The sequence below is a fragment of the Brachyhypopomus gauderio genome, chromosome 12 (genome assembly GCF_052324685.1).
Source record: "Brachyhypopomus gauderio isolate BG-103 chromosome 12, BGAUD_0.2, whole genome shotgun sequence".
NCBI lineage: Eukaryota > Metazoa > Chordata > Actinopteri > Gymnotiformes > Hypopomidae > Brachyhypopomus > Brachyhypopomus gauderio.
This window is the reverse complement of record NC_135222.1, coordinates 12,171,467-12,196,116: the sequence shown is the minus strand read 5'-3', so window position 1 is coordinate 12,196,116 and position 24,650 is coordinate 12,171,467. Positions and strand designations below refer to the sequence as shown.

The 24,650-nt window shown below is 41.2% G+C and overlaps 1 protein-coding gene across 5 annotated transcripts in view; it reads left to right on the top strand.

The window, feature by feature from the left end:
• Positions 1-24,650, top strand: part of rubcn (rubicon autophagy regulator) — a 46,910-nt gene that overhangs the window by 20,118 nt on the left and 2,142 nt on the right. For 4 of the 5 annotated variants that reach the window (XM_077023168.1, XM_077023165.1, XM_077023167.1 and 1 more), the window contains 8 exons: positions 1,220-1,280; positions 1,396-1,528; positions 3,913-4,058; positions 20,874-20,938; positions 21,038-21,276; positions 23,399-23,460; positions 23,795-23,948; positions 24,077-24,170. In XM_077023168.1, coding sequence (XP_076879283.1) covers positions 1,220-1,280; positions 1,396-1,528; positions 3,913-4,058; positions 20,874-20,938; positions 21,038-21,276; positions 23,399-23,460; positions 23,795-23,948; positions 24,077-24,170 — 954 coding nt within the window. Of the gene's footprint in view, positions 1-1,219; positions 1,281-1,395; positions 1,529-3,912; positions 4,059-20,873; positions 20,939-21,037; positions 21,277-23,398; positions 23,489-23,794; positions 23,949-24,076; positions 24,171-24,650 lie in introns of those variants that run through there. The other variant, XM_077023169.1, reaches the window with a different exon arrangement.

Sequence of the window (24,650 nt, the reverse complement as noted above, 5' to 3'; positions counted from 1 at the left end):
GCTTTCCTGTACCATTAGAAGCAAAACAGCCCCAAAGCATAATTGACCCCCCGCCATGCTTCACAGTAGGCAAGGTGTTCTTTTGTTCATAAGCCTGGTTCTTCCTTCTCCAAACATAGCGCTGGTCCATTGTCCCAAACAGTTCTAATTTAGTTTCCAAAACCTGTTCCAAAACCTTTGTGGCTTGTCCACATGACTTTTGGCATACTGCAGTCGACTTTTCTTGTTCTTTGGAGTCAGCAAGGGGGTGCGTCTGGGCGTTCTGGCATGGAGGTCTTCGTTATGCAGTGCGCGCCTTATTGTCTGAGCTGAAACTTCAGTGCCCACATCTGACAGGTCTTTTTTCAGTTCCTTAGCAGTCACGCGGGGATTTTTCTCCACATTACGCTTCAGGTAGCACACAGCAGTCGCGGTCAGGATCTTCTTTCTGCCACGACCAGGTAACGTTTCCACTGTGCCCTTTAACTTGAACTTGCGAATGATACTTCCGATAGTGTCTCTTGGAATATTTAACAACTTCGCAATCTTTTTATATCCATTGCCATTCTTGTGAAGAGCAATAACCTCTTCTCTTGTCTTCTGGGACCATTCTCTTGCCTTCACCATGCTTGGAAACACACCAGTAGATGTCTAGAAGGAGCTGAGTATCACAGTCCTTTTAAATCTGCCTAATTGGTGCTTATCATGCTTGACTGCTGCTCGTTGACATCCACAGATGTTTTCAATACCTGATGGAAAACACTGGAATGAACCTCTGTTCTTAGGAGTGGTAGTCGTAAAGGGGTTGAATAATTGTGTCAATGAAGAAATCACAAAAAGGCCATTTAATACTTTATGACAAAAAAAATTGATGCTATCTTAGTTGCATTTAGTTCTTTAACAAGTCCTTGTAAGATTTCATTATGAACACAATTACAAATGTGCACTGAATTTCATAAAACCCTTCGCAGCATTGGGGGTTGAATAAATTTGATCACAACTGTAATATGTCCACTTTTAAGGATTCTTTAGACATGATTTTTTTTGAAATTCTAAGGGTGTCTTTATTGGGATTGGGAAGTATTGATATAATGACAATGAAGTTCTTCATGTCTTCTTGATTACTGTTCGCTCCATGTGACAAGCTAGTTCTGCTGGGACTTCACACAGACTTATGGTTCGTCTTTTATGATGAAGAATGGGTGTTCATAGGATCATGATTTCTCCTTACCCATTTCAGATGCAGATGTCAAAGCCAGCACAACCTCTTGCAGCAGGTCCTTTCTCAGCTCTGACTCTGTGTAAGTGATTGCACAAGCACCATGGTGGAACTGGAGCAAATATATCCTCTAAGTGGCTGTATTGGAGGTTAATGTATAACAACTTATTCTTGTACTGAACATTTTTCCTGTGCAGCTCTCCCTCCTTCCTTCAGTCTAATTCTGCAGAGTCAGTGGCAATGGGGCTTCTACGTCAGTTTAAAGGCATGCAGCTTCCTGCTGCCTCTGAACTTGAATGGCTTGTTCCAGAGCATGATGCTCCTCAGAAGGTACGCATACACACACACACAGAATAACTTTTCCGATCTTGTTTTTGGGTTGCAAAAAAATTCTGATGGTCTGAAGATATTAAATTATCATCAAACCTTTTGGTTTCTCTGATTGGTTTTCTCATGACCTAGAATAAACTATTGAATGTTGATGAATGGCTGTTAAAAAGCTGGCCCTGTTTTGGCTGGTTATTTTGTAGGCTATGTTAATAAATACAACATCTAGAGTAGTTGCAGGCTACAGTACCACAGTCTGAATGAGCATTTATTTCACTCCTAATAAGCATGCCTTTGTTTTTGTGTCTCCTGTTAGTGGAGCGTTCTTAAGGGATTTGGCCTCTGTACAGGTGTTTAGGTTGAAAAATTAGCCACTGTTTTATTTTTAAGATGATACCTGAGCACCAAATTAATTATTTTTATAATAGATCTAGGTCTGCATGTTATGCTGTGGAACAGTTTGGAGCCAGCTTTATTGTGATCTACTAATACTGATATATTTAGATTTTTCGTTTATATGTCCCAGTTTTGATGGACCTTGTATTTCTTGCTGGCAGCCTATTAAACCTTAATAGCTGTAAGGGATGTATGATTTTGCACATTTTAGAATGTTAAGAGCTGTACTGTAAAATAAAATGTATATGTAGATTTATAATGATCAGATTTGTAAAATTTGTCATGACATATCCAATGATGAGCTTTTGACATTTGTACTTGCAAAGGATAGATGTAACAGCACACAGCAGAGATAAACGTGTTAACAGCCAGTCTGTCAGTTCTGGATTTTATGTCAAAGTACACACTTATTTCCTACTGCAAAGTATTGTGCTACTAGTACTGATGCAGTCACTGAAAACTAAGGAAAAATTAGTAGAACCTGCAAGTGGTACAAAAGTGAAACTGAAGGTGAACTTGTGATGTCCTCTAAAGCTGAGGAAATTGTTGACAAATAAAGTTGCCGCTTTTTTATAGAACTGATTTGAATACCTGAAAAGTGATAGCACAGATTAAGTCAGTCTGTAAAATATATAGTTATTTTATGCAACCCAAGATGGGGAAACAACAAATATTTTCAGTCACCTGAAAAATCCTAGTATCTAGTAACTACAACTAGTGTTGTCACGATAAGAATTAAAACTTCGATAAGATACTTTAAAAAATTCGGAAGTGGTTCTGCAGGTGGTGACCACATCCTTTCTGGCTGATGTTTTGGTCACTTTGGCATTTTGTAAGTTCTCACAATAGAGGTAGCATGATGTGGTGTCTACAAGCCAAAGTTGCTCAGGTTGTGCAGCTCATCCTGGATGGCACATCAATGCAAGCTGTGGCAAGGTTTGCTGTGTCTGTCAGCAGTGTCCAGTGCATGGAGCAGTACACCAGAAGACATGTAGGGAGCTGTAGGAGGGCAACAGCCCAGCAACAGGACCACTAACTCCTTATTTGTGCAAGGAGAAACAGGAGGAGCAGTGCGAGATCCCTGCAAAATGACCTCCAGCAGGTCACTAATATCCATGTTTCTGCTCAAATGATCAGAAACAGATTCCATGAGGGTGGAATGAGGGTCCGACGTCCACAAGTGGGGCTTGTGCTTACAGCCCAACACCGTGCAGAGCGATTGGCATTTGTCAGAGAACACCAAGATTGGCAGATTCGCCATGGGCGCCCTGTGCTCTTCATGGATGAGAGCAGGTTCACACTGAGCACATGACAGAGTCTGGCAATGTCGTGGAGAATGTTCTGCTGCCTGCAACATCCTCCAGCATGACCAGTTTGGCAGTGGATCAATAATGGTGTGGGCAGGTATTTCTTTGGAGGGCTGCTAGCCAGAGGTATCCTGACTGCCATTAGGTCCCTGGATGAGATCCTCAGACCCATTATGAGACCATATGCTGGTGCAGTGGGCCCTAGGTTCCTTCTGATGCATGACAATGCTAGGCCTCGTGGCTGAAGTGTGTCAGCAGTTCCTGCATGATGAAGGCATTGATGGACTGGCCTGCCCGTTCCCCAGACCTGAATCCAATCGAGCACATCTGGGACCAATGCCACGTTGCACCACAGGCTGTCGAGGAGATGACTGGTGCTTTAATCTAGGTCTAGGATGCGATTCCTCAGGATATCATACGCCTGATCAGGAGCACGCAATTTGATTTTGAGTATGATTCCAAATCTGGACCTCCATGGGATAGTAATATTTATTTACATAAATAGTAATTGTTTTAGTAATAGTAAAAGATTTTAGCAGTTGATATCTAGGAAGATATTTTAGTGTTTGAGCTGTGTGTGTGTGTGTGTGTGTGTGTGTGTGTGTGTGTGTGTGTGTGTGTGTGTTGTTGTATAACAATGAGATTTCTCACTTACTTATTGATGTACATGTTCCTTGTCTATAGCTGCTCCCTATACCTGATTCCCTGCCTATTTCTCCTGATGATGGTGAGCATGCGGACATCTATAAGCTGCGCATTAGAGTGCGTGGAAACCTGGAATGGGCTCCTCCTAGACCTCAAATCATCTTCAATATTCACCCTGCACCAAAGTGAGTAATATTATCAGTTCAATTAAAGGCCGGTGCTCTTTCCATACTGATCAGTTACATATCTAATAAGGGAGTTCTCTGTCCTGGAAAAAAGCTAACACACTACAAAATAAAAACAGTAAAATATTACCATTGCAAAGGTGCGCACACATCACTTTCAACATGTGTAATGCAGAGGCACTGTCATAGGCTTTTGCTTGCTTTTATGTTACTTTTGTGTTACAAATGCACTCACCAGCCACTTTATTAGGTACACCTTGCTAGTACCGGGTTGGACCCCCTTTTGCCTTCAGAACTGCCTTAATCCTTCATGGCATAGATTTAACAAGGTACTGGAAACATTCCTGAGAATCTGGTCTATATTGCCATGATGGCATCACGCAGTTGCTGCAGATTAGTTGGCTGCACATCCATGATGAATCTGCCGTACAACCACATCCTAAAGGTGCTTTATTGCATTGAGATCTGGATATTGGGGAGTACAGTATCTCAATGTACAGTGTGCAGTGAGTACAGTGAGCTCATTGTTGTGTTCAAAAACCAGTCTGATATGATTCACGCTTTATGACAAGGCGCACTATCATGCTGGAAGTAGCCACTGTGGTCATAAAGGGATGGACATGGTCAGCAACAGTACTTAGGTAGGCTGTGGCATTGATACGATGCTAAATTGGTACTAATGTGCTCAAAGTGTGCCAGGAAAATATTCCCTATGCCCAGTGCTTAATAAAGTAAATCAAACGATGCCGGAACGCAAACAGCAGCATGAGACAAGGGGTCGCTGAGGCCAACAAGGTCACCAGATCGCACACAAAACACTTAGGCACACAAATGTCAAAATAACAAGCCATTTTGTTTACATAAATTACTTTTAAATGATTTATGTGTGTTTTATAAGTGTTTTAAGTGCAGAATTGTTTCTTACCATATTAGTTGTTTAGTGTATAGCTTGGGACTCACTCGCACCTGCCCCAATAACATCTCCACTGCCGCTGACTTCATTTGCTTCAAGTCTTCAAGTTGTTTAGTAATACAATCAGATGCTTTTTTTGTAAAAAGAAAGCAAGTTTGACTGTCTTTTTGACATATTGATCGCTGTTATTTTGACAAATTGTTGCCTTTGTCTGATATCTAAGTAACACAAAATATTTCCCATCAACCATTTCTATTTTTTATTGTGATATGTAATAAATAATTTTATTTTTTTATTAATGACCCACATAAACTGTAAAACGATTTGCAATTATTTTGTTTTATTATATTTTTGTGTATAATAATAAAAATGCCCATGACTTTGGACTAGGGCCGTATGAGGGGTGGGCGTAGTGCTGGGCGGTATGACCAAAATTCTATATCACAGTATTTTTCAAAATTATATCGGTTTCACGGTATTTGACGGTTTTTCCCCTCATGCGTGATGTGTTAACTGCATTGATTATGAAAATAATTACTGCAGTAGAATGGTTAAGAGTACCCTATTCCACTGTTAGGAAAAAAAAAACAACTACATAAACCAATAAGGGAAGACTCAAGCTACATAACACACATAACAGGCATGAAAATCTGTCACCTTTCGGTGAAATTCGCCGTTTTGAAGTTGAAAAGGGTGACCTACGTGAATCGTGTAGATCCGATGAGTTTTTTGTTTGGGGGGGGGGGGGTCGGGAGATTATATGTATATATTTTAATTATCATATTGACTTAATAAGCAAACAGAGCACTTCCGAAATCGGCTATTTCAATGACGGTGAACAGTAGTTTCCGCCCAGAACCTTCATAGAGGCCAAATAGCGTTTCAATCATACGAACGTTCTTCATTCATGTTATTCATTTACTGCTAAGCGGGACGAGAAGCAGGACCTAGTGCTACACCGCGGACAAGTCAGAAGAGCGTACATTTACCACTACATTTACCAGATCGTACATTTACCAGATCGTACATTTTAATTGGGTTATTAATGGTCAATCATTTTCATATTTTGCGGTAAAACAAAGTTACTGCCGTTCGCTACAGCGTTGAACACTGTCAGATCTAACCACAAGCTCTTGTGATAAATAGGTAGATAGATGGGCCTATTAAGTTCAAGATTTTTTTCTAGTATGTCTGTAGTTGTAACTGGTGAATCCAGGGACGTGTGATAACATTCGCACCAGGGCTGAAAAGGTTGAAGATGAAGTTGTAAACGCTTGTCGTTTGAGTCTACCCTGTGCTTTATCACATGTTATAAAATAAAAACACGTGAACCCTGGTATTTTTACAATAATTTTCGCCGCTGATGTATTTATTGGTTCATTAAGACGTAATGGTTTTGATTGAGCCATCCGGAATGGCGAAAGCGGCTTCTTGCGTTTACGGATTGCGTTTACATTGAATCCATTGACATGACAGTCAAAAAAAAATTTTTTATGGATTTTACTATATTTTACGGAGCCCGTAAGGTGACATCATGTAAAAAATAAATAAATAATGCGTGGCCACGACTTATTAACGCGTGGGAACGAGATACTAACGTCGCCTTTCACACGCGGCAACAAAGTTTATTTTTTCACAGCAAAGCAAGCAGATCCCAGGGATGTTCGCGAACTGACTGCCCAAGGAAGGTAAACCTGGCTTTATATAAAGTAATACTTGATTATCTTGTTCGCACGCGTTAGTAAGTCGTTCGCATGCGTTAGTAAGTCGTGGCCACGCGTTATTATATTTTTTACATGATGTCACCTTACAAGCTCCGTAATATTTGGCATCACCTGTCGCTGTATCCCCGTACACCAGCAGCCACCCCAACCCCCCCCCCCCCCCCCCCCCCGTCGCAGTATACCCATGACGTCACATGTCAACGCCCCCCCCCCACATGTCAACGCCCCGTCGCCGTATCCCCATGACGTCACAACATGCCCCGCCCCCGGTCTTCTCACCTTTTTAACCCCTGACCCATTTTCATGCCTGACATAAGCAAATACATAACCAGGCCCGTTGACAGTCTTGCTGGGGCCCGGGACAAGAAAGTTTCCCCCCCCCCTGCGCACGTCATTTGAATTTCCTCTGTAGCAGACAATCCTTCTGTTAGGTCATATAGTATATAATATAGCCACACATCAAAGCTGTTTCTGACAGCTGACTGGTTTATACTTGGCGTCGCCAGCGGCGCGAGGGTTCGCGGCTTGGCCAAAATGACGTAATCGCAGTGGCTCCGCCCGTACGGGAGGGCCTCGCGCGCTGTCGGTTCGCGAGGTCGTGCACCTCTCGAATTTTGTAACTTCGCGCGCGCCGCGCTTCAGCGCCATGAACAAAGTCATATTTGCAGGGTTCATACACCTTTACAAGGTGGAATTCAAGCACGTGTACGTCACTTTAAATGTCCATTTCAATATTTTCCAGCACGTTAAACTTAATTAAGTTAAATATTTATACATATACTCGAAATGATTCGAAATAATTCGCTTTTTATCACATTATTTAATGGTTGTTTATTTTCAAAACGCCCAATCTTAACGTCTTCACGAGAACTGTTCAGTCAGACAGCTATTTGTTGTGAAACGAAGTAGTTACAATTTCAAGCATTTTCAAGTACTTTAGCCTAAATTCCAGCACTTTTCAAACCTGAAACACAATGCAACTTTAAAATTCGTCAGGTAAATGTTTTTCCTTTCTTTTCTGCGCTCCAGATTTCTGTATTTACTTTAACTATCCACCACTGTATTTCCCGCTGTTGGGCCAGTACCAGCCGGCTACGGTCGGTGCTCGATCAAACCATTTTCCAGTGGGAGGCGGGGGTGTATGCACTTAATGGAAAATATGCAGATAGGTAAAAAACATATATATTTGAGCCATTGAGCTTATTATGAGTATATAATTTTATATTAATGAAAGATTTCAAGATTATTTAAAAATTATAGACTTTAAATAAAAATTAAATTGCTGGGCTCTTTGATGGGCCCCCCTGGCCCTAGGGCCCGGGACAACAGACCCGGTTGTCCCCCCCCTGTCGATGGGGCTGCACATAACTAATAAATACATGCACCAACATTACACATAAAACGCACCAATACCGGAGCCGTAGGGTCTCATGGGAAATAGTGCCGTCCCCCTTTGGACCAACGCTACAATATTACATGTAATACAGATTTGCATGGCCTCACATGATCAGTTTTCAAATGGTAGCACTAAAGTAGTGAATGAATCATATAGCATGACAGTTGCAGTAAAAATACAAAACCTTTTATTATTTTTTTTATCTCTTAATGTGATAAAAAGTGAATTATTTCTAATCATTTCGACCATATGTGTATTTGTATAAATATGTAAATTAATTAAGCTGAAGGTGCTGGAAAATATTGAAAATGGACCTTGAAAGTGCCGTACAAGTGCTTGAATTCCACCTTGTAAAGGTGGATGAACCCTGCAAACACAGCACTGAAGAGCGGAACGCGACCTCGCGACAGTGGAGACCCCGCGATTGCTACCCATATTTTCTAGATTATAAGCTGCTACCTATTCCCTCACACTTTGAACAATGCAACTTATAATGAGGTATGGCTTTTCTGTAGATGTTTCTTCACCCGTCAGAGGTGGAGCAGAAAGTTAATCAGGTGGTAGGACAAAATTTGAAAATTTACATTTTACATTTACATTTGTGGCATTTAGCAGATGCTCTTGTCCAGAGCGACTTACAAAGTGCTTTGCTTCTGATCACAGAATACATCCTAGGTAATAGTACGGATAGGCCAGAATTCAAGACACCATTGAGTCAGACTACTACTACACCACAGGAGTCAATGTCATAAGTGTTTTGCAAGTTAGACGTTTGCCAAGAAGCGCAAATAACCATAGACAGACATACAATTTACAAACAACGGCAAGTGGTATCAGCTGAGTTAGTGCTGTGGTAAGAACTCAACAAACAGGTGAGTCTTCAGTCTACGCTTGAAGATAGCAATAGACTCTGCAGTCCTAGCAGCTAATGGAAGATCGAAGAAGAATAGTCTGGAGCTTTGTCTTCCATGAGACTTTAAGTATGGAGTTTCAAGTCGAGCCAAGCTTGAGGTTCTGAGTGTTCGCTGTATGGATCGGCTTTTTACCATGGACATCATGTAGGGAGGGGCCAGTCCATTTTTGGCTTTGTAAGCATGCATCAAGATTTTATATCTGATGCGTGCCGCTACTGGAAGCCAGTGAAGAGAGCGTAGCAGGGGAGTCACATGTGAGAACTTGGGTAGATTGAAGACCAGTTGTGCTACAGCATTCTGAATTAGTTGTAGAGGTCTGATGACCCGTAGAGGAAAACCTGCAAGTAGGGAATTGCAGTAGTACAGCTTAGAGATTACTAGAGACTGCACAAGCACTTGAGTAGCTTCCTGTGAAAGGAAGGGTTGTATTCTCCATATGTTGCAGAGGAGAAATCTGCAGGATCTGGTCAGTTTTGAAACGTGTTGAGAAGGACAACTCGTTGTCCAATGTTACACCCAGGCATCGAGCAGTTTCTGATGGTGTTCTCAAAGGAAACTGTGAGGTCATTGTGTGGGTTTGAGGTTCCTGGAATGTACAGAAGCTCAGTTTTGCTAGGGTTGAGCTTCAAGTTGTGAGCAGTCATCCATGAAGCAATATCTGCTAAGCATGCCGAGATACGCCTAGAAATCTGTGTCAGAATGGAAGAGAAGGAAAGAATTAACTGGGTGTCATCAGCATAGCAATGATGAGAGAAACCATGAGACAAAATAATGTCACCAAAGGAACGAGTATATAAAGAGAAGAGAAGAGGGCCTAGGACTGAGTCTTGGGGGACTCCAGTGGAAAGTTTACATGGATTGGATGTAGATCCTTTCCATGTTACCTGATAGGAACAGTCTTCAAGATATGACTGGAACCATTTCCAAATAAATCAAATAAGAAAGTGCTCAATTTGATTTAGCACATGCAAGCAGCAGGCACGACGGAGAATTTTTTTCAAATGAACGTGTGTTGTGCCGAATTCTTACTCCCCTCGTTTGCAAATGTATAAAGACGCTACAGATGATATTAGGGAGTTACAGTGATTATAACTTGGTTCATTGAGCACTCATTGAGTTTTGTCCTAACTAGATATTTAGACTACTGTAATACTGCAAAGTCATGTGGTCAGAGGTGAACTTCGGTATAGCCAGTGTGTTTTTTATTTAAAATAATTAACATCCTTGAGCCAGTGTGTCTTTGGACATAGATAATCAAATATATTTGTATAGCGCTTTTCACAACATATGTTGTCACAAAGCGCTTTACAGGATTTACAAGGTTAACAATACTATGGGTCCAAATAATGCCGTTTGCTGTGATGGATAATTAAAGTCTAGCTCTTATTTATGCATAGAAACGTAAATCGACAATATCATCTGTAGCGTCTTTATGCGGATAAACGAGGAGAGTCGGAATTCGCCACAACACCAGCTGAAAGCCAAAACTGTCGCACATGAAATGCTACAGGCACCATTCAGAAAATGATCACTTCAGTTAAATGTATTCAGTTCAGTAGATATATGCGGCTTATAGCTTAGTGGCTTTTTTGCTTATAAAACATTTTCCTTTTTTTTTTTTAAACATTGTAGGTGCAGCTTATATTGAGGTGTGCTGTATAGTCGAGAAAATACAGTACTTCCTGACAACAGACACGGCTCCCTTCTTTGGCAAAAGTTCCTTTGGGGCATCATCTTTAACTTCAATATTTGGTAGAATTTGTGTCCCTCGTTTTCAGCAAACTAGATTTGCGCTCTCTTGCATGTGTGCTTAGCGGCGCAGCAATAAAAAGCGTCCCGTGAGAAACAATTAACGACCGTGCTGCGTTCCGGACACGTGATGGGTATTTAAACCGATGTGGCCAGTTTATGAAAAATTGTTATGATAACAAAAATAAACACCAGTTTTCGGTGCGAATCGGTATACCGCCCAGCATTAGGTAGGCGGATGCTTTATGGGGGAGACATGGAAAGGCGTCTCTAAAAGGGAGAGCTCTTATGTGATTTAGGAAGCCTGAATCTTGTGTTTACAAAATGGCTTTTATAAAAAATTTTTGTTCAATTAATTGGTTCAACACAGACAGATTTCTTCATAATTTATAATTAGCTCAAAAGTTACCGGATCGAGGCAGACCGTTCCCGGAACGCACCCTTCAAAATTAAAGAGTTCCCGGAACCTGTTCCGGCAGGATCCGGCTCAAATTAAGCCCTGCCTACATCATTGCACCACCAGCAGCAGCCTGAACCGTTGATACAAGGCAGGATATATCCATGCTTTCAATTCTGACCCTACCATCCCAATGTCGCAGCAGAAATAGACTCATCAGACCAGGCAACATTTTTCCAATCTTCTGTTGTCCATTTTTGGTGAGCCTATGCGAATTGTAGCCACACCTTCCTGTTCTTAGCTGACAGGAGTAGCACCTGGTGTGGTTTTCTGCTGCTTTAGCCCATCCACCTCAAGGTTTGACGTGTTGTGCATTCAGAGATGCTATTCTGCATGCCTCGGTTGTATCTGATGTACTGTTGCCGTTCTATCAGCTCGTCTGGCCATTCTCCTCTGACCTCCGGTATCAACCTGCTGCTCACTTGAAATTTTCTCTTTTTCAGACCATTCTCTGTAAACCCTAGAGATGGTTGTGCGTGAAAATCCCAGTAGATCAGCAGTTTCTGAAATATTCAGACCAGTCCTTTTGGCACCAACAACCATGCCACGTTCAAAGTCACTTAAATCACTTTTCATCCCTATTCCTATGCTCAGTATGAACTGCAGCAGGTCGTCTTGGCTTTGTCTACATGCCTAAATGCATCGAGTTGCTGCCATGTGATTTGGCTGATTTGACATTTGCGTTAATGAGTCGTTGGACAGGTGTACCTCATAAAGTGGCCAGTGAGTCTCTATGTAATGGTTAAGCAATATAAGGGTTTCACCTACTAACCCTTGACAATACATGCAATGTATTATGCATCATCTATTAATCAGTTTCATTAATTAAATCAATCTTAATTTCAGTCTTGTATTCCAATCAGATTCACAATCTATAAATTTTTATTTAATGTAACATTTGATTATTTGATCTCTGAAGGATTTAAATAACCATGATTTCCTTGATATTAGCAACAACCACAATATGAATGATATAAAGATGAACAGAACTACCCTAAGTCACAAACAGCATCAGCAATCAGTGAAACAATGAAAATGTGTGTGTAGAAAAGAATTTGAAATTAAGTGTGTGTGTGTGTGTGTGTGTGTGTGTGCATGCATGCTTGCACTGCTTGCTACCTTAGTCCTCCTGTGCAGAACAAAGCAAATCAAATGTACAGAGTTTGAATAGCAGGCGGCAGGTTATTGAGCTCAGCTTAACTTGTGATTAACAATGTGATCAACCAACAACGTGATCAACCAACCAATGTGATCAACCAACCAACAATAAAGTGGTGTGCGTGAGCCTGGGGAAGGCGAAATGACAACGAAATAGTTGGAAGAGCTGTTTGCTAGTTAAGAGCTGTAGCATGCAAAGTGAAGTCTGTGCTACCAGTATGTACCAATCTTGATTAGGGCTGCCACAAATGATTATTTTTGTAGTCGACTAATCACTGATTAATTTTTATGATTAGTCGACTGATTGGATCATATGTTAATTGACTATAAAACATACAGCTTATCGCACTAGAATGCAGCTGCTATTATGTAACCATCATTGGATTTCAGCTATATGCTAACTAAAAATAAAAACAATTTATATCATAGTTCATTAAACCTTTAATGAAATATGCAGCTTGTTGCAACAAACAATTATTAAAATAAGGACAGGCCACTGGCTTAAACAACACAAAAATAAATACATTAATAAGGAAATTAGCTTTCTTTCATTTGTCTCTGTCATCAAACTTACATTTAAATCAAATTAAGTAGGTACCTGAAACTAAGAAATAATTCACAAAAATAAAGTTTTGGTCTCACTGACATTACAGAAAACACATGAATGCATGCTAAGGCTAATGAAACAAATCTTCATCGCTAATGTTAACTTAGAACTTACTCATCTTGATAGCTGTAAAAGTTAACGCTCGGTTTATGCTAGTTTTAGCAGCTATCTAGCAATTTAGATTACAGAGATGACGGTCCCTCTTCATCATTGTCACAATCAGCCACAACCTTTTCAGGTGCTCGTGTATCGTGGTTGTGCTGCCATGGAAGGCAAGTTCTCCCTTGCAGATATTGCATTGTACGCGTTTCTCTTTCATTTTATTAAAGTGATCCCACACTTTTGAGATCCATAGCTGGGTAGCCACGATACCAGAGCCTGTCTGTATAACGTCCTGGGATGTCGTCCACTGCCTACCCCGGTTTCCACTACTGCGCTTGTGCGTCAAGGACAGAAAGGCAGACGCAGCAGTGGAAACTGCCGCAGCAGTTTTGAGAGAAAAAAGTATAAATTAAAAAAACAAAAAACCGACTAGTCATCAACTATTTTAATTGCCGACATAATCGTGACTAGTCGACTAATCATGGCAGCCCTAGTCTTGATTAAGATTATCTAAACAAAATGTTTTAAACACCAAGCACAAATAGTGTTCAATTATTAGATCCATGTTAGTAATTAAACTTTGTTTAACTATGTCCTGTCAACAAACTGCCCAAATGTGAAACTCTCGTGTGGTTTTGTTATCTCAGCTTGTCATCCTCACTGAATTCCTCTAGAATTTCAAGGGGATTTCCACCACTGGTTCCTTGTTGATGTAGTAAGATGTCGTCCAGGTGTGCTCCTTCTTGAACTAAAGTCCAGGAATAGGTTTTGTCTGCAGTTTAATGAGAGAATTGATTCTTTGTTTCAGGCCGCATGACTGCCTTCGCAAGCTTGTTGGACAGTAATTTGGTGAATCTGTTGCTGCAGTTGTTGATCACACGTTTAGGGTTAGTTAATTAAGAAATAGTTTTTTTTGTTGTTTTATGTTATCCATCCAAATATTCTTATGGAATTTATTGGCAGATAAAATATATAAGATAAATATTGCCTTACATTGTTTGCATTTGGTAGGCACCATTATCCATAGTGAATCCGCATTGAGGACTTGACTGGATTGGGTTTAAGCTCTAGTCCCCGTGGAGGGGCAGCATTGTTACCCACTACAACAGGGGTCTCAAACTCAAATTACCTGGGGGCCACTAACCAGGCTGTGTTTTTTATGAGGGGCCAGATTAAAGGATCGTGACAAACAGCAGTGGGAAAAGGGAAAATAAACTAGTTTAATATATAATAAAAACTGAACACATACAGTAATTCAAATACATTTAGGTCAGGGTTTGCTCAGTGCTTGCTTTGTGTTTGCTCAGTGCTTGCTACCAGAAAATTGATAATTGATTAACTTCAACAGCTTTGGGAAGGATGGGAGTAGCTCTCTCTTAGAAACTGTCCAACAATATCCTGTTTTCCTTGTGCTTCCTTAAATTTTGTTTTGAGATCAATGCTGCACTGCAGATCTGTAAGCTCCATCTGTAGCATTACTGGAGCTCTGCCCACATTATAAGTAAAGGGATCTGCAAATATCTGAAAAATGTCACTAAGTCTTGAAGTCAGCAAATCGCTGGTTGAATTCCTGCTGCGGGTTCTCAAGAGCAGCAACATATTCATCAGTACTGAATGTGGAACCCTCCTTGAAAACAGATTTGCATTTTGGCAAGTGAGTGAAGTTTTTCTCAGCAACCTGTGCAATCCACAGTCTTCGATTTATGTAGAAAGCTTTCCACACTGTCATAAGCCACTGTAACAAGCTAGTTTGGTCCCTGCAACTTTAGATTGAGTGAATTCAGTTCTTCGGTGATGTCAACGAAATGCAAGATCCATCACCCATTTAGGATCATCAAACTCAGGAACATGCAGCCTGCCTTCATTCATAAATGCCTTGATTTCCTCTCTCAGCTAAAATAACTTTTTTAGGATGCTTCATCTGCTCAGCCAGCGCACTTCGATGAAGTACAAGACATCACATCAAGAGTACAGTACCGTGAATTTCGAGCTTTTTTGGAGGATATTGATGCAACATATTTTGAAGTTTATGCATTTCACCACAACATTTTAAGCACTTACTGCAGAGTGCCTGCTGATGAATTTTACAATGCAAAACAATCACAGGATCTACTACGTTCCTCCAGTATTCTCTGAATCGGCACCACAAGGCCATTTTTTTCTCCGTCATTAAAGGGGCACCATCCATCGTTATTCCAACCACTTAATTTCAGGGCAATCCATAATGTCGCACAACTGCTGGAATATATCATTAGCGGTGGTCTTCCTGCGCATTGGACATAAAGATAGCAGTTCTTCGGTCATCTCAAACTGGTGGTTTATTCCTCTATTCCTCTCTTGAAACTGTCTGTGCTCCAGGTCAACCTTTCTTTTATTTTGGCTCACAATGTTTTTGCCGGTGAGCACATGCGTACTTGTGCAGCCTACGAGTGGACTGGGCTTCTTTTTTTTGACTAGCACCGCAACGCAACACTGCATAAGCCAAACAAAAAAACAACAACACACACACACCCACAAATATAACAAGTTAAATAAAATATAAAAATTAAGCATTAAAAAGTTTATTGAATTGCGGGCCAGATTTATGCTTATTTTGTTAACCGGTGAAGGGCCGTATGAAATTGCGTTGCGTGCGTGATGTGGCCCCTGGGCCAGCACTTTGAGACCCCTGCACTACAATATACCAACCTACACCTACCTACCTTTTTTTGTTTTTTTTTCTTCCAGCTTTCACGAGAGGCGGTCACACTTTCTCTTGCTCCTGCTCACTCCCTTCCCTGGTTTTTGCTCAGCTTCTGTCTCGTCTTGGTACCCTGATGCTGCTCTTCAAATTTGAACAAAGAAAATGGATTTGATTAGGTGGTCTCTCAACTAGGGATGTCCCAATCCAGCTTTTTGAACTTCCAATACTGATATTTATTTGCACTTCCGATCTGATACCGATATCGGCCGATCCGATCGGCATGTATTCAAGTTTAAAGTTATTTAGCCAACTTACTTTGTTGTCAAACTCATGTTGAAAAGCGTTTTACTCTTGATAACAAGTAGCCAGCTGAATTAGGTGTGTTTGAATAATACAAAATGGTTGGTAAGGATAAACTGACCTGTTTATTTAGCAATTAATAAACTCAAAATAGACAAAATAATAAATAACAAACAGAAATTGCATCAGTAAACCAAGGCTTAAAAGCCATAAGTGCAAATAATATTGTAAATTGCATTTTTTTTTTGTCATGCTTCGGAAACGTTTCTGCCAGTGTTAGTTGTGTAGGACCTTTCTTTTTGTCTTCGGTTTTCTTTAGAAACTCTTCATGTTGTTTATGGTGGTATTTCGCTAAATGCTTGATTAGATTGGTTGTATTAAAAGTTCTTACAGCTTTACCACAATTTACACAACTGACATTTTTACTGATAACTTCAAATTTACATGGCCATCTGTTTAGGAGATGCCACTTAGCTAAATTGGGGAGATGCTATGCTCGTATGCTGAAGGTGTGCTGGGAAATGCGGACCAGATTTTACCCTCCCTGACGAAAACACAGCAAAAACTGGAATGGATTATCCAAATGGGTGCGCTGAAAAACCTGGATCGGACTTTCAAAAAAAAAAAAAAAAAAACTGGATCGGGAGTCTGGATCGGCATTTTCTCGTGACTGCCGATCTGATACCGATACGAATTTTTTGCAAATATCGGATTGGGACAAGCCTACTCTCAACGCAATTGACACGAGGATTCATGGTGTGGGAGTACCCACATGTCGGCACAGAATGTTCTCAGCTAGATATGTTTTCGACTCGTGGGGGACGTGGCGTGGTTTGTATCTCGCGCCTCTCTCCCTGCAAGATGTTGAGATGTTGTGTTCTTATTTAGAACTTTGATCGCTGTGGCTCTGCTGATTGGATTAGGATTTAAAGGAGTGGGGTCAGTTATCGAATGCCCATGAAAATTGCCCAACATAATTGATGTGGTGGGTAGAGCTGTCAGAATGCAGACTGTGACTGTTAGTAAAAGCTTGGATTCGATTGTGGAGGGTATCAATGCTCTACTTGCGAAGATGGATCAGTTGGGAGACGCTGACTTAAGAGGAGTTTCGTGTGCTCAAGGACGGGCTCTTTGCTAAATTTTTCATTCTTGCTTATCTGCATTGGCGCCCAAATAAAATTCTCCCTGAAGGTCGTCTTCATGGTTACTTGGGGCCTCATGTACGAACGGTGTGTATGTACAAAAACATCGCATACGCTATGTTTCACGCAAACGGTCAGATGTACTAAATGTGATTTGAACGTGAGAAAGTACGTACCCCCACAACACTTTCACTTCAAGCGTACGCATATTTCTAATGTGTTTTTGTCATTTAGCGACACTTGGAGGTGATGTATTGAAATTACAAAATATCCTTTACGCACACATTGTAGTATGCCCTTATTGTGTAAAATAAATTAATCAGACATTTTCATTGCCTTACTGAAATAATCATTCAACGTGTTTCCACTTAGCCTAGATTATATAAACATGCATTAAATGTTGCATTACTGGAAGATATTGCTAATGGCCGAATTTGCTGAGAGTGTGTTTTTCGTGACCTTAATGATTGTTTGGCCCATGATGATGACTGGCTTATAAGCCGTTCCAGATTTCCAAAAGCTGGAACTCTGTGTGCTAAGTTGGGTCCATTTTTGGAGAGAGAAACACGAGGAGTCGCACATTGCCAGTTCCTTTACTGATGCTGACAACGTTCTGCTAATTCCTGCATATAAGCCCCTGCTAATCAGAGAAAAACCTACTGTGAGGCAGGTGAGGGTGTGGCCTGAGGGGGCTATGGAGGCATTACAGGACTGTTTTGAACGCACTAAGTGGGATGTGTTCAAGGTAGCTGCCACTTACAGTGACCACGTCAACTTGGATGAGTACGCCATGACTGTGTCAGCCTACATAAACAAATGCATGGAAGACGTCAGCACCACAAAGACCATCACCACCCATGCCAACCAAAAACCATGGATGACCAATGAAGTACGCAGAATGTTGAAAGCTAGGAACGCAGCCTTTAAGTCCAGTGACTAAGAGGCACTGAGATCAGCGAGAGCCAGCCTAAACTGGGCTATCAAATTAGCAAAGCGTGCTCACTGGAAAAAAATTCAGCACCTCTCCCAAAATTCCACTGACACCAAAGGAATGTGTCACGGCATATGAACCATCACAAATTACAAAGCAGCCCCCTCGGTGAGTGATGACGACGTGGACTTCTTAAATGGTCTAAACAACTTCTTTGGAAGATTTGAGGCATTGAACAACACCCCTGCAGTAAGAGCTGTTTCCCATCAAGATGAAGAGAGGCTCTTCCTTGATTGTGATGAGGTATGCAGGACTCTGAGGAGAGTAAACACACGGAAGGCCCTGATAACATACCAGGTCTGGTGCTTAGGGAATGTGCAGACCAGTTGGCATATGTTCTAGCTGACATTTTCAACATCTCACTGGATCTAGCCAAAGTCCCAGCATGTTTCAAGTCCGCTGTTATCATTCCTGTGCCAAAAAAACCCCAGATCTCATCTCTAAATGACTACCGGCCTGTTGCACTGACTCCAATCGTGATGAAGTGCTTTGAGAGGTTGGTCAAGAAGCACATCACCTCCAGACTACCCACCACTTTTGACCCCTTCCAGTTTCCCTACAGGCCAAACCGTTCCACGGAGGACGCCATCTCCTCTGCTCTTCACCTGAGCCTTGAACATCTGGTGGAGAAGAATACGCATGTGCGGATGCTGTTTCTAGACTTCAGTTCAGCATTTAACACCATAATTCCGCAACATCTGGTATACAAACTTGAATCCCTGGGATTCAGCATTCCCCTGAGGAACTGGCTGCTAGACTTCCTCACTGAACGACCACAGTCAGTAAGGGTTGGTCAGAACATGTCCGGTGTCATCACCCTCAGCACAGGATCCTCTCAAGGATGCGTACTGTGCCCCCTACTGTTCACCTTGATGACGCACTACTGTGTCCCCAGTTCTAACACTAATCACTTTGTGAAGTTCGCGGACGACACTACAGTGGTGGGCCTCATCAAGGATGATGATGACCTGGCCTACAGAGAGGAAGTCAAGTGGTTAGTGGGTTGGTGCAGGGCCAATAATTTGATCCTGAGCGTGGACAACACCAAGGAGATCATCATTGACTTCAGGAAGAACCAGCCCAGCCACGCTCCACTTTGCATCGACTCCAAGGCTGTGGAAGTTGTCAACAGCGTGAAGTTCCTGGGGGTGCACATAACAGACAACCTCACCTGGTCTGCCAACACCACGTCTCTGGTTAAGAGTGCACAGCAGCAGAATTTCGTTCTGCGTACACCTGTGTACAATGAATGACAATAAAGATTGTCTAAGTTTAAGTCTTCCTGGCGACTGGCTCGTTTCAAAGAGAACTGACAGGTCGGGGATATCCCAGTCATCTTTGAGCCGTGCCATGCCAGCTGTTTTGGATGGGAACATCTGCATGCCAGCTAGTTATCTAAAGTACCCATATGAAGCGGTTGACCAGGCAAACATTAAAGCACAATTTGCAGCGACAGCCAATTTCCTCATGTAATCGGAGCGATCGACTGCACACACATTTCTATAAAGGCACCATCTGAGGAGGAATTTGCTTATGTGAATAGAAAGCACTTTAATTCCATAAACGTGCAAATAATCTGTGATGCAAAAATGTTCCTTACTAATGTAGTGGTACGTTGGCCTGGTTCAACCCATGATTCGTATATCCTTACAAACAGCATGTTTGGGATAAGATTACAAGCTAGCAGAGTGCGTGATGGGTGGCTTCTTGGTAAGCAACAAATTTAAAGCATTTAAATAAAAGCATTTGACATTTCCAGCTTAGAATAATTCATTGTTAAATTACTTTGGAAACATTGGCTACGCGCTCAAGACGTGGCTGATGACCCTTTGTAATCCACAGACTGACCGGGAACGGAGATAAAATTCTCTTCATTCTCGCACCCGGTCAGTCATGGAGAGGGCGATTGGGCAGCTGAAAAGCTGGTGGCGCTGTCTGGACAGGACCGGGGGAATGCTTCTGTATCTGCCAGAGAAGTGGTGTCGTATTGTGAGGGCATGTGGGGTCCTGCACAATGTTGAGCACAGGTATGCCGTGCCATTGTTAGAGGTGGTGGAGCAACCAAGCGGACCCAGATCCAGGACAAAATAATGCGCAGCCTAATCCAGGTGCCATCCAAGCAATGCAACATATCATAGCTACAATATAAAAAGGTAAAAGACAGCATTCAAATTTTAACCAATTCTTTTATTGAGTTGCTGATGCTAGTTAGCCCATCACTGGCAGAATTATATAATGCACCTAAAAATATCAGTGTGCATTGTTCTGACCCCACAGCATTTATAGCTTCACACACGCTGTCCCACTCAGACCTTTTGCGCTTTGCCATAATGCTAGAGGACAACGTGGTAAACAAACATTTTTTTGCGTGCCTCTACCTCATTCAGGTGCGTTTCCACTTCACATTCGGTGAAGTTCCTCTTCTTTCCCCGTTTAGACATGGTTTGTGATAGATCAGAGAGGAAACTCCTCTGGTGCAGGGCAAATTTAAATGAATTTGCATATTTATAGGGGGGGATACAGTACAACGCCAGGATATCAGCTGTACTGCAGTTCTAAACTGTGCCATGCTTGAGTAAATATGGTGTTTTTGATGATCAGAGCTCTATATAGTATGATTGATTTATTGTTTTGTTTGTGTGTTTTGTTTTCTTACTGTATCTGTTATTTGTACCTCAGGAAGAAAGTGGTGGTGGCCAAGCAGAACTATAGGTGTGCAGGATGTGGAACACGCATTGATCCAGGTACATTATATGTATCTGCGTTGAACCATTAACCCCATGCACACCATTGTGAATGGTCAAAATGTATATGGACCCTAATATGCTCTGTTGCTTTTACAGACTATATAAAGAGACTGCGGTATTGTGAATATCTGGGTCGCTACTTCTGCCAGTGCTGCCATGAGAATGCTGTTGCTGTAGTTCCGAGCCGCATCCTCAGGAAGTGGGACTTCAGCAAGTACACTGTCAGTAACTTTGCACGGGACCTGCTTGGTAAGATAGCAGGAGACCCTCTCTTCAACCCCAGCGACATAAACAGTGGCCTGTACAAGAAGGTCAAAGCCCTAGAGGTGGTGCGGGTAAGCTTCACTGCAAATCTTCTGTCTTGTTTCTAATATGGTTATGTCAGAATTTCTCAAATGCAATTTATACAAAACAGCTCTGCTTTTCTGCAGTTCCTATTGAATTTCAGTTAAAAACACTAACTAGTGTGCTGCATTATTAGGATTTTGCATCAGGCTGTCATTCACATAAATAAGGGTTCTGCATTCATAAGTGTCAGGACACGCCAGGATTCAGGAAGATGCTGGTAAACTGTCATAACCAGATGAGAACTGTGTGAAGTCACACTGCCTACCTAAAGTGAAAGCCAACTTATTTAAATTTCCCATTATCCAACACTTTTATCCAAAATAAACTACAATTTAAGTGCAGTAGTTCTATGTTGATACTGATCAGTTTTTTTCTGAGTTTGTCTCATTTGTTGTGGACATCCCCACTGTTTTGTCTTCCACTAACTTGCTTTCTGCCTTCAACTGTTGTTGGGACACACCTAACTAATATTTGCCTCTTGCTATTTCTTCCTTGGTGCTTTCTTGCTGCACCATTAGCTATTGTAATTAAGTCAGATTAGGTAAGGAGCTCAGTTGCTTCAGTGATCTCTTGCTCAACCTGTTTTTCTAAGGCTGCCTTTTTCCTCCCCATGTACTCCTGGGTGGTGTCCCTAGCCTTGTCCTCAAGTTGTTCCAGATCTCTGCAAGAGACTCTGAGTTGGATTATATCTAGATGTCTATTTTACCTACTATCTTAAGTTATTTGCCTTTTGAGTTTCTTGGAAACACGATGGACCACACACTCTGACATGAGGTCAGATAACCTAGTGATTTGGACTGTGTCTGTATAGCCGGAAAGTCCCAGTTCAGGTGAAGCAATACTCACTCCCTCTCCTAAAGCAGACTGCCTGGAGTGTTCTGACTGTTTTCCATAGTTTATTGTAATTATTAATCATATTAATACACACTCCTGATCAAAATCTTAACACCAATTTAAATTTACAGTTAAAGAATTTAAATTTTGCACGTAAGTAGAGCTTCAAAAGGCTAAAAGAAAAAATGAGAGCAACAGACAAAAGATTTTGAGTAGTCAATTTTTTTAAAACAACAAGTGTACCTTTTAAAAGTCAAAATCTGCACAAAAAATTGGATTCCGTGTCATTGTCTGTCGAGTATTCACACTGTCAAGACCTTGTGAAGGCAAAGCTCACCGACTTTGAACATGGTAGATTTGTTGAGCTGCATAAGCAAGGTCTCTCAAAGCAGGCCATTACTGCTGAGGTGGGATGCAGTAAGACAGTCATTTTACTTTTATTAAAAACACATATCATTCAATTTGTGTAGATTTGCATTGCAGTGGCATAGCTTAAACATTAAACAGAAAATAAACAAACAATTGAGTAAAACAAGAATATATAATGTTTCCAATAAAATGATAATGCGCACAGTCATCACCGGTGAAATATCTTTCAATTTGTGTAGGCTTACTACAGTGGTGGAATGGAGAACTAGCTCACAGCATAGACCAGGAGCCATTCTAGATATCCAAATGAAAAATTAGACTTACTAATGAGCTGCCATTTGTGAAAAAATAATACATTTTTCTAATAGTAGTTGACTTAAGTCTCACCTATTTAATCAAGTGTTCAGTTAAGAGCCATTAATTCTAGATTTAAGGGTCTAGTGATATGATCACTAGATGCCAGAGTGGCCTGTCTTTTTTGTAGCTGTACTTGTCCTGCAATTTGTCTTTTAATATCTCTGTATGTCCCTTCTAGCTGTTCCATCATGATTTCTGTCTTCTAAATTATACAGTTCATTAATTTGTACGATACCTAAAGCTGAGTCTGCACAGAAATGTATATGATCAAATATAGTTACAACTTGATCATTAATATCAGGGCTAATACAGATCTCCCATAATGTGTGATCAAAACATACTGCTGGCTGTTATGTTGTTGCTGTTCCAGTCTTTGATATACATCTTTTAAGGCTTCTTGCTCTCTTTTGCTCTCAGCCTCTGATGAACAGGGTGGAGGGGTAGACTATAAATATGCATAATCCTTTGGCAGAAGTATTTGAGAACCAGTTAGTTGTACTACTCACATGTTCATTGCACATAATAATAAAAACTTTTATTTTGTTACAGGTCTTGAGAGTCCAGCTGTTCCATATGAAGAATCTTTTTAAAACTTGTCGCTTGGCTAAAGAGTAGGTGCACTCTTGCTGGGCTGTGTGTGTGAGTGATTTGTGTGCATTTTTTATATATGTGCGTGTGTGTGTATATATACACTACACCATCTGTTTTGGCTTTACATAGCATAGTCTTGTGTTGTTACATTCACTGTTTTTCTTGAATGTAGAAAATATAAAAAAATAAATAAATCAAGTGCGTCAACGTGTGTGTGTGTGTGTGTGTGTGTGTGTGTGTGTGTGTGTGTGTGTGTGTGTGTGTGTGTGTGTGTGTGTGTGTGTGTGTGTGTGTGTGTGTGAGAGAGGGAGAGATGCAAATTCAGATTTTTCTCTATTTCTGGTGTTGTGTCAGGGTGCTGGAACAGTTTGACACCATCCCTGGTCACCTGACTGAAGACCTGCACCTCTTCTCCCTCAATGACCTCATAGCAGTGCGCTCTGGTGACATGACCCCCAAGCTACGAGAGCTTCTTCGCGTAGGATCTACACATGTTGCTCACTGTGTGGTGAGCAGATATTTGGTTATGTACTGTGAGCTTGCTCTTTATAATCCTCTGCTTTGTTTTAAATGTTAAAAGGGGGACAAATTGATCATGCTCAACCAAATTCACTCCTTTTTCTGCCTTCTCCCCAGCTATGTCAGGCCAAGGGGTTTGTGTGTGAATTCTGTGGCAATGACAAGGACATCATCTTTGCCTATGAGCTCACCAAGTGCCAGCGCTGTGAAGGTGAGGGTCCTCTGGTTCTGCGGCCACTCTGAGCCACTGCTCGTGTTCTAATCCTGTAGTATATGCCTTGGCAACTCTTTAAGAACAGCCCAACAGTGCTGTCAGTCAGAGGGTAGAGTAAAGCAGTGAAGAGAGAGTACAGGGCTGTTGGAGTTTTCTACTCAGAGTAACATAGAGCAGCTTAGATTGGAAGCAAATGTATTCTACACCAGGGGTTCTTTTTGAGCTCGGGGCCCAATTTGTTGAACATAAAGTGGCACAAGGCCCTGGCAGATATTACAATGTACGAATCAAAATGATAATTATTCTAAATGTTGGTTTAGTTTGTATTGTATTTGCATTATAACTAAATTAAATACACTTACAGTTTAAAAGTAAAACTCCTGTTAAATTAATCACAAGACATGATTATATTATAACAAACATTTTTTTATATTGTAACCTGCCCAAAACAATTATTTGAACAAATACAATGGTCAT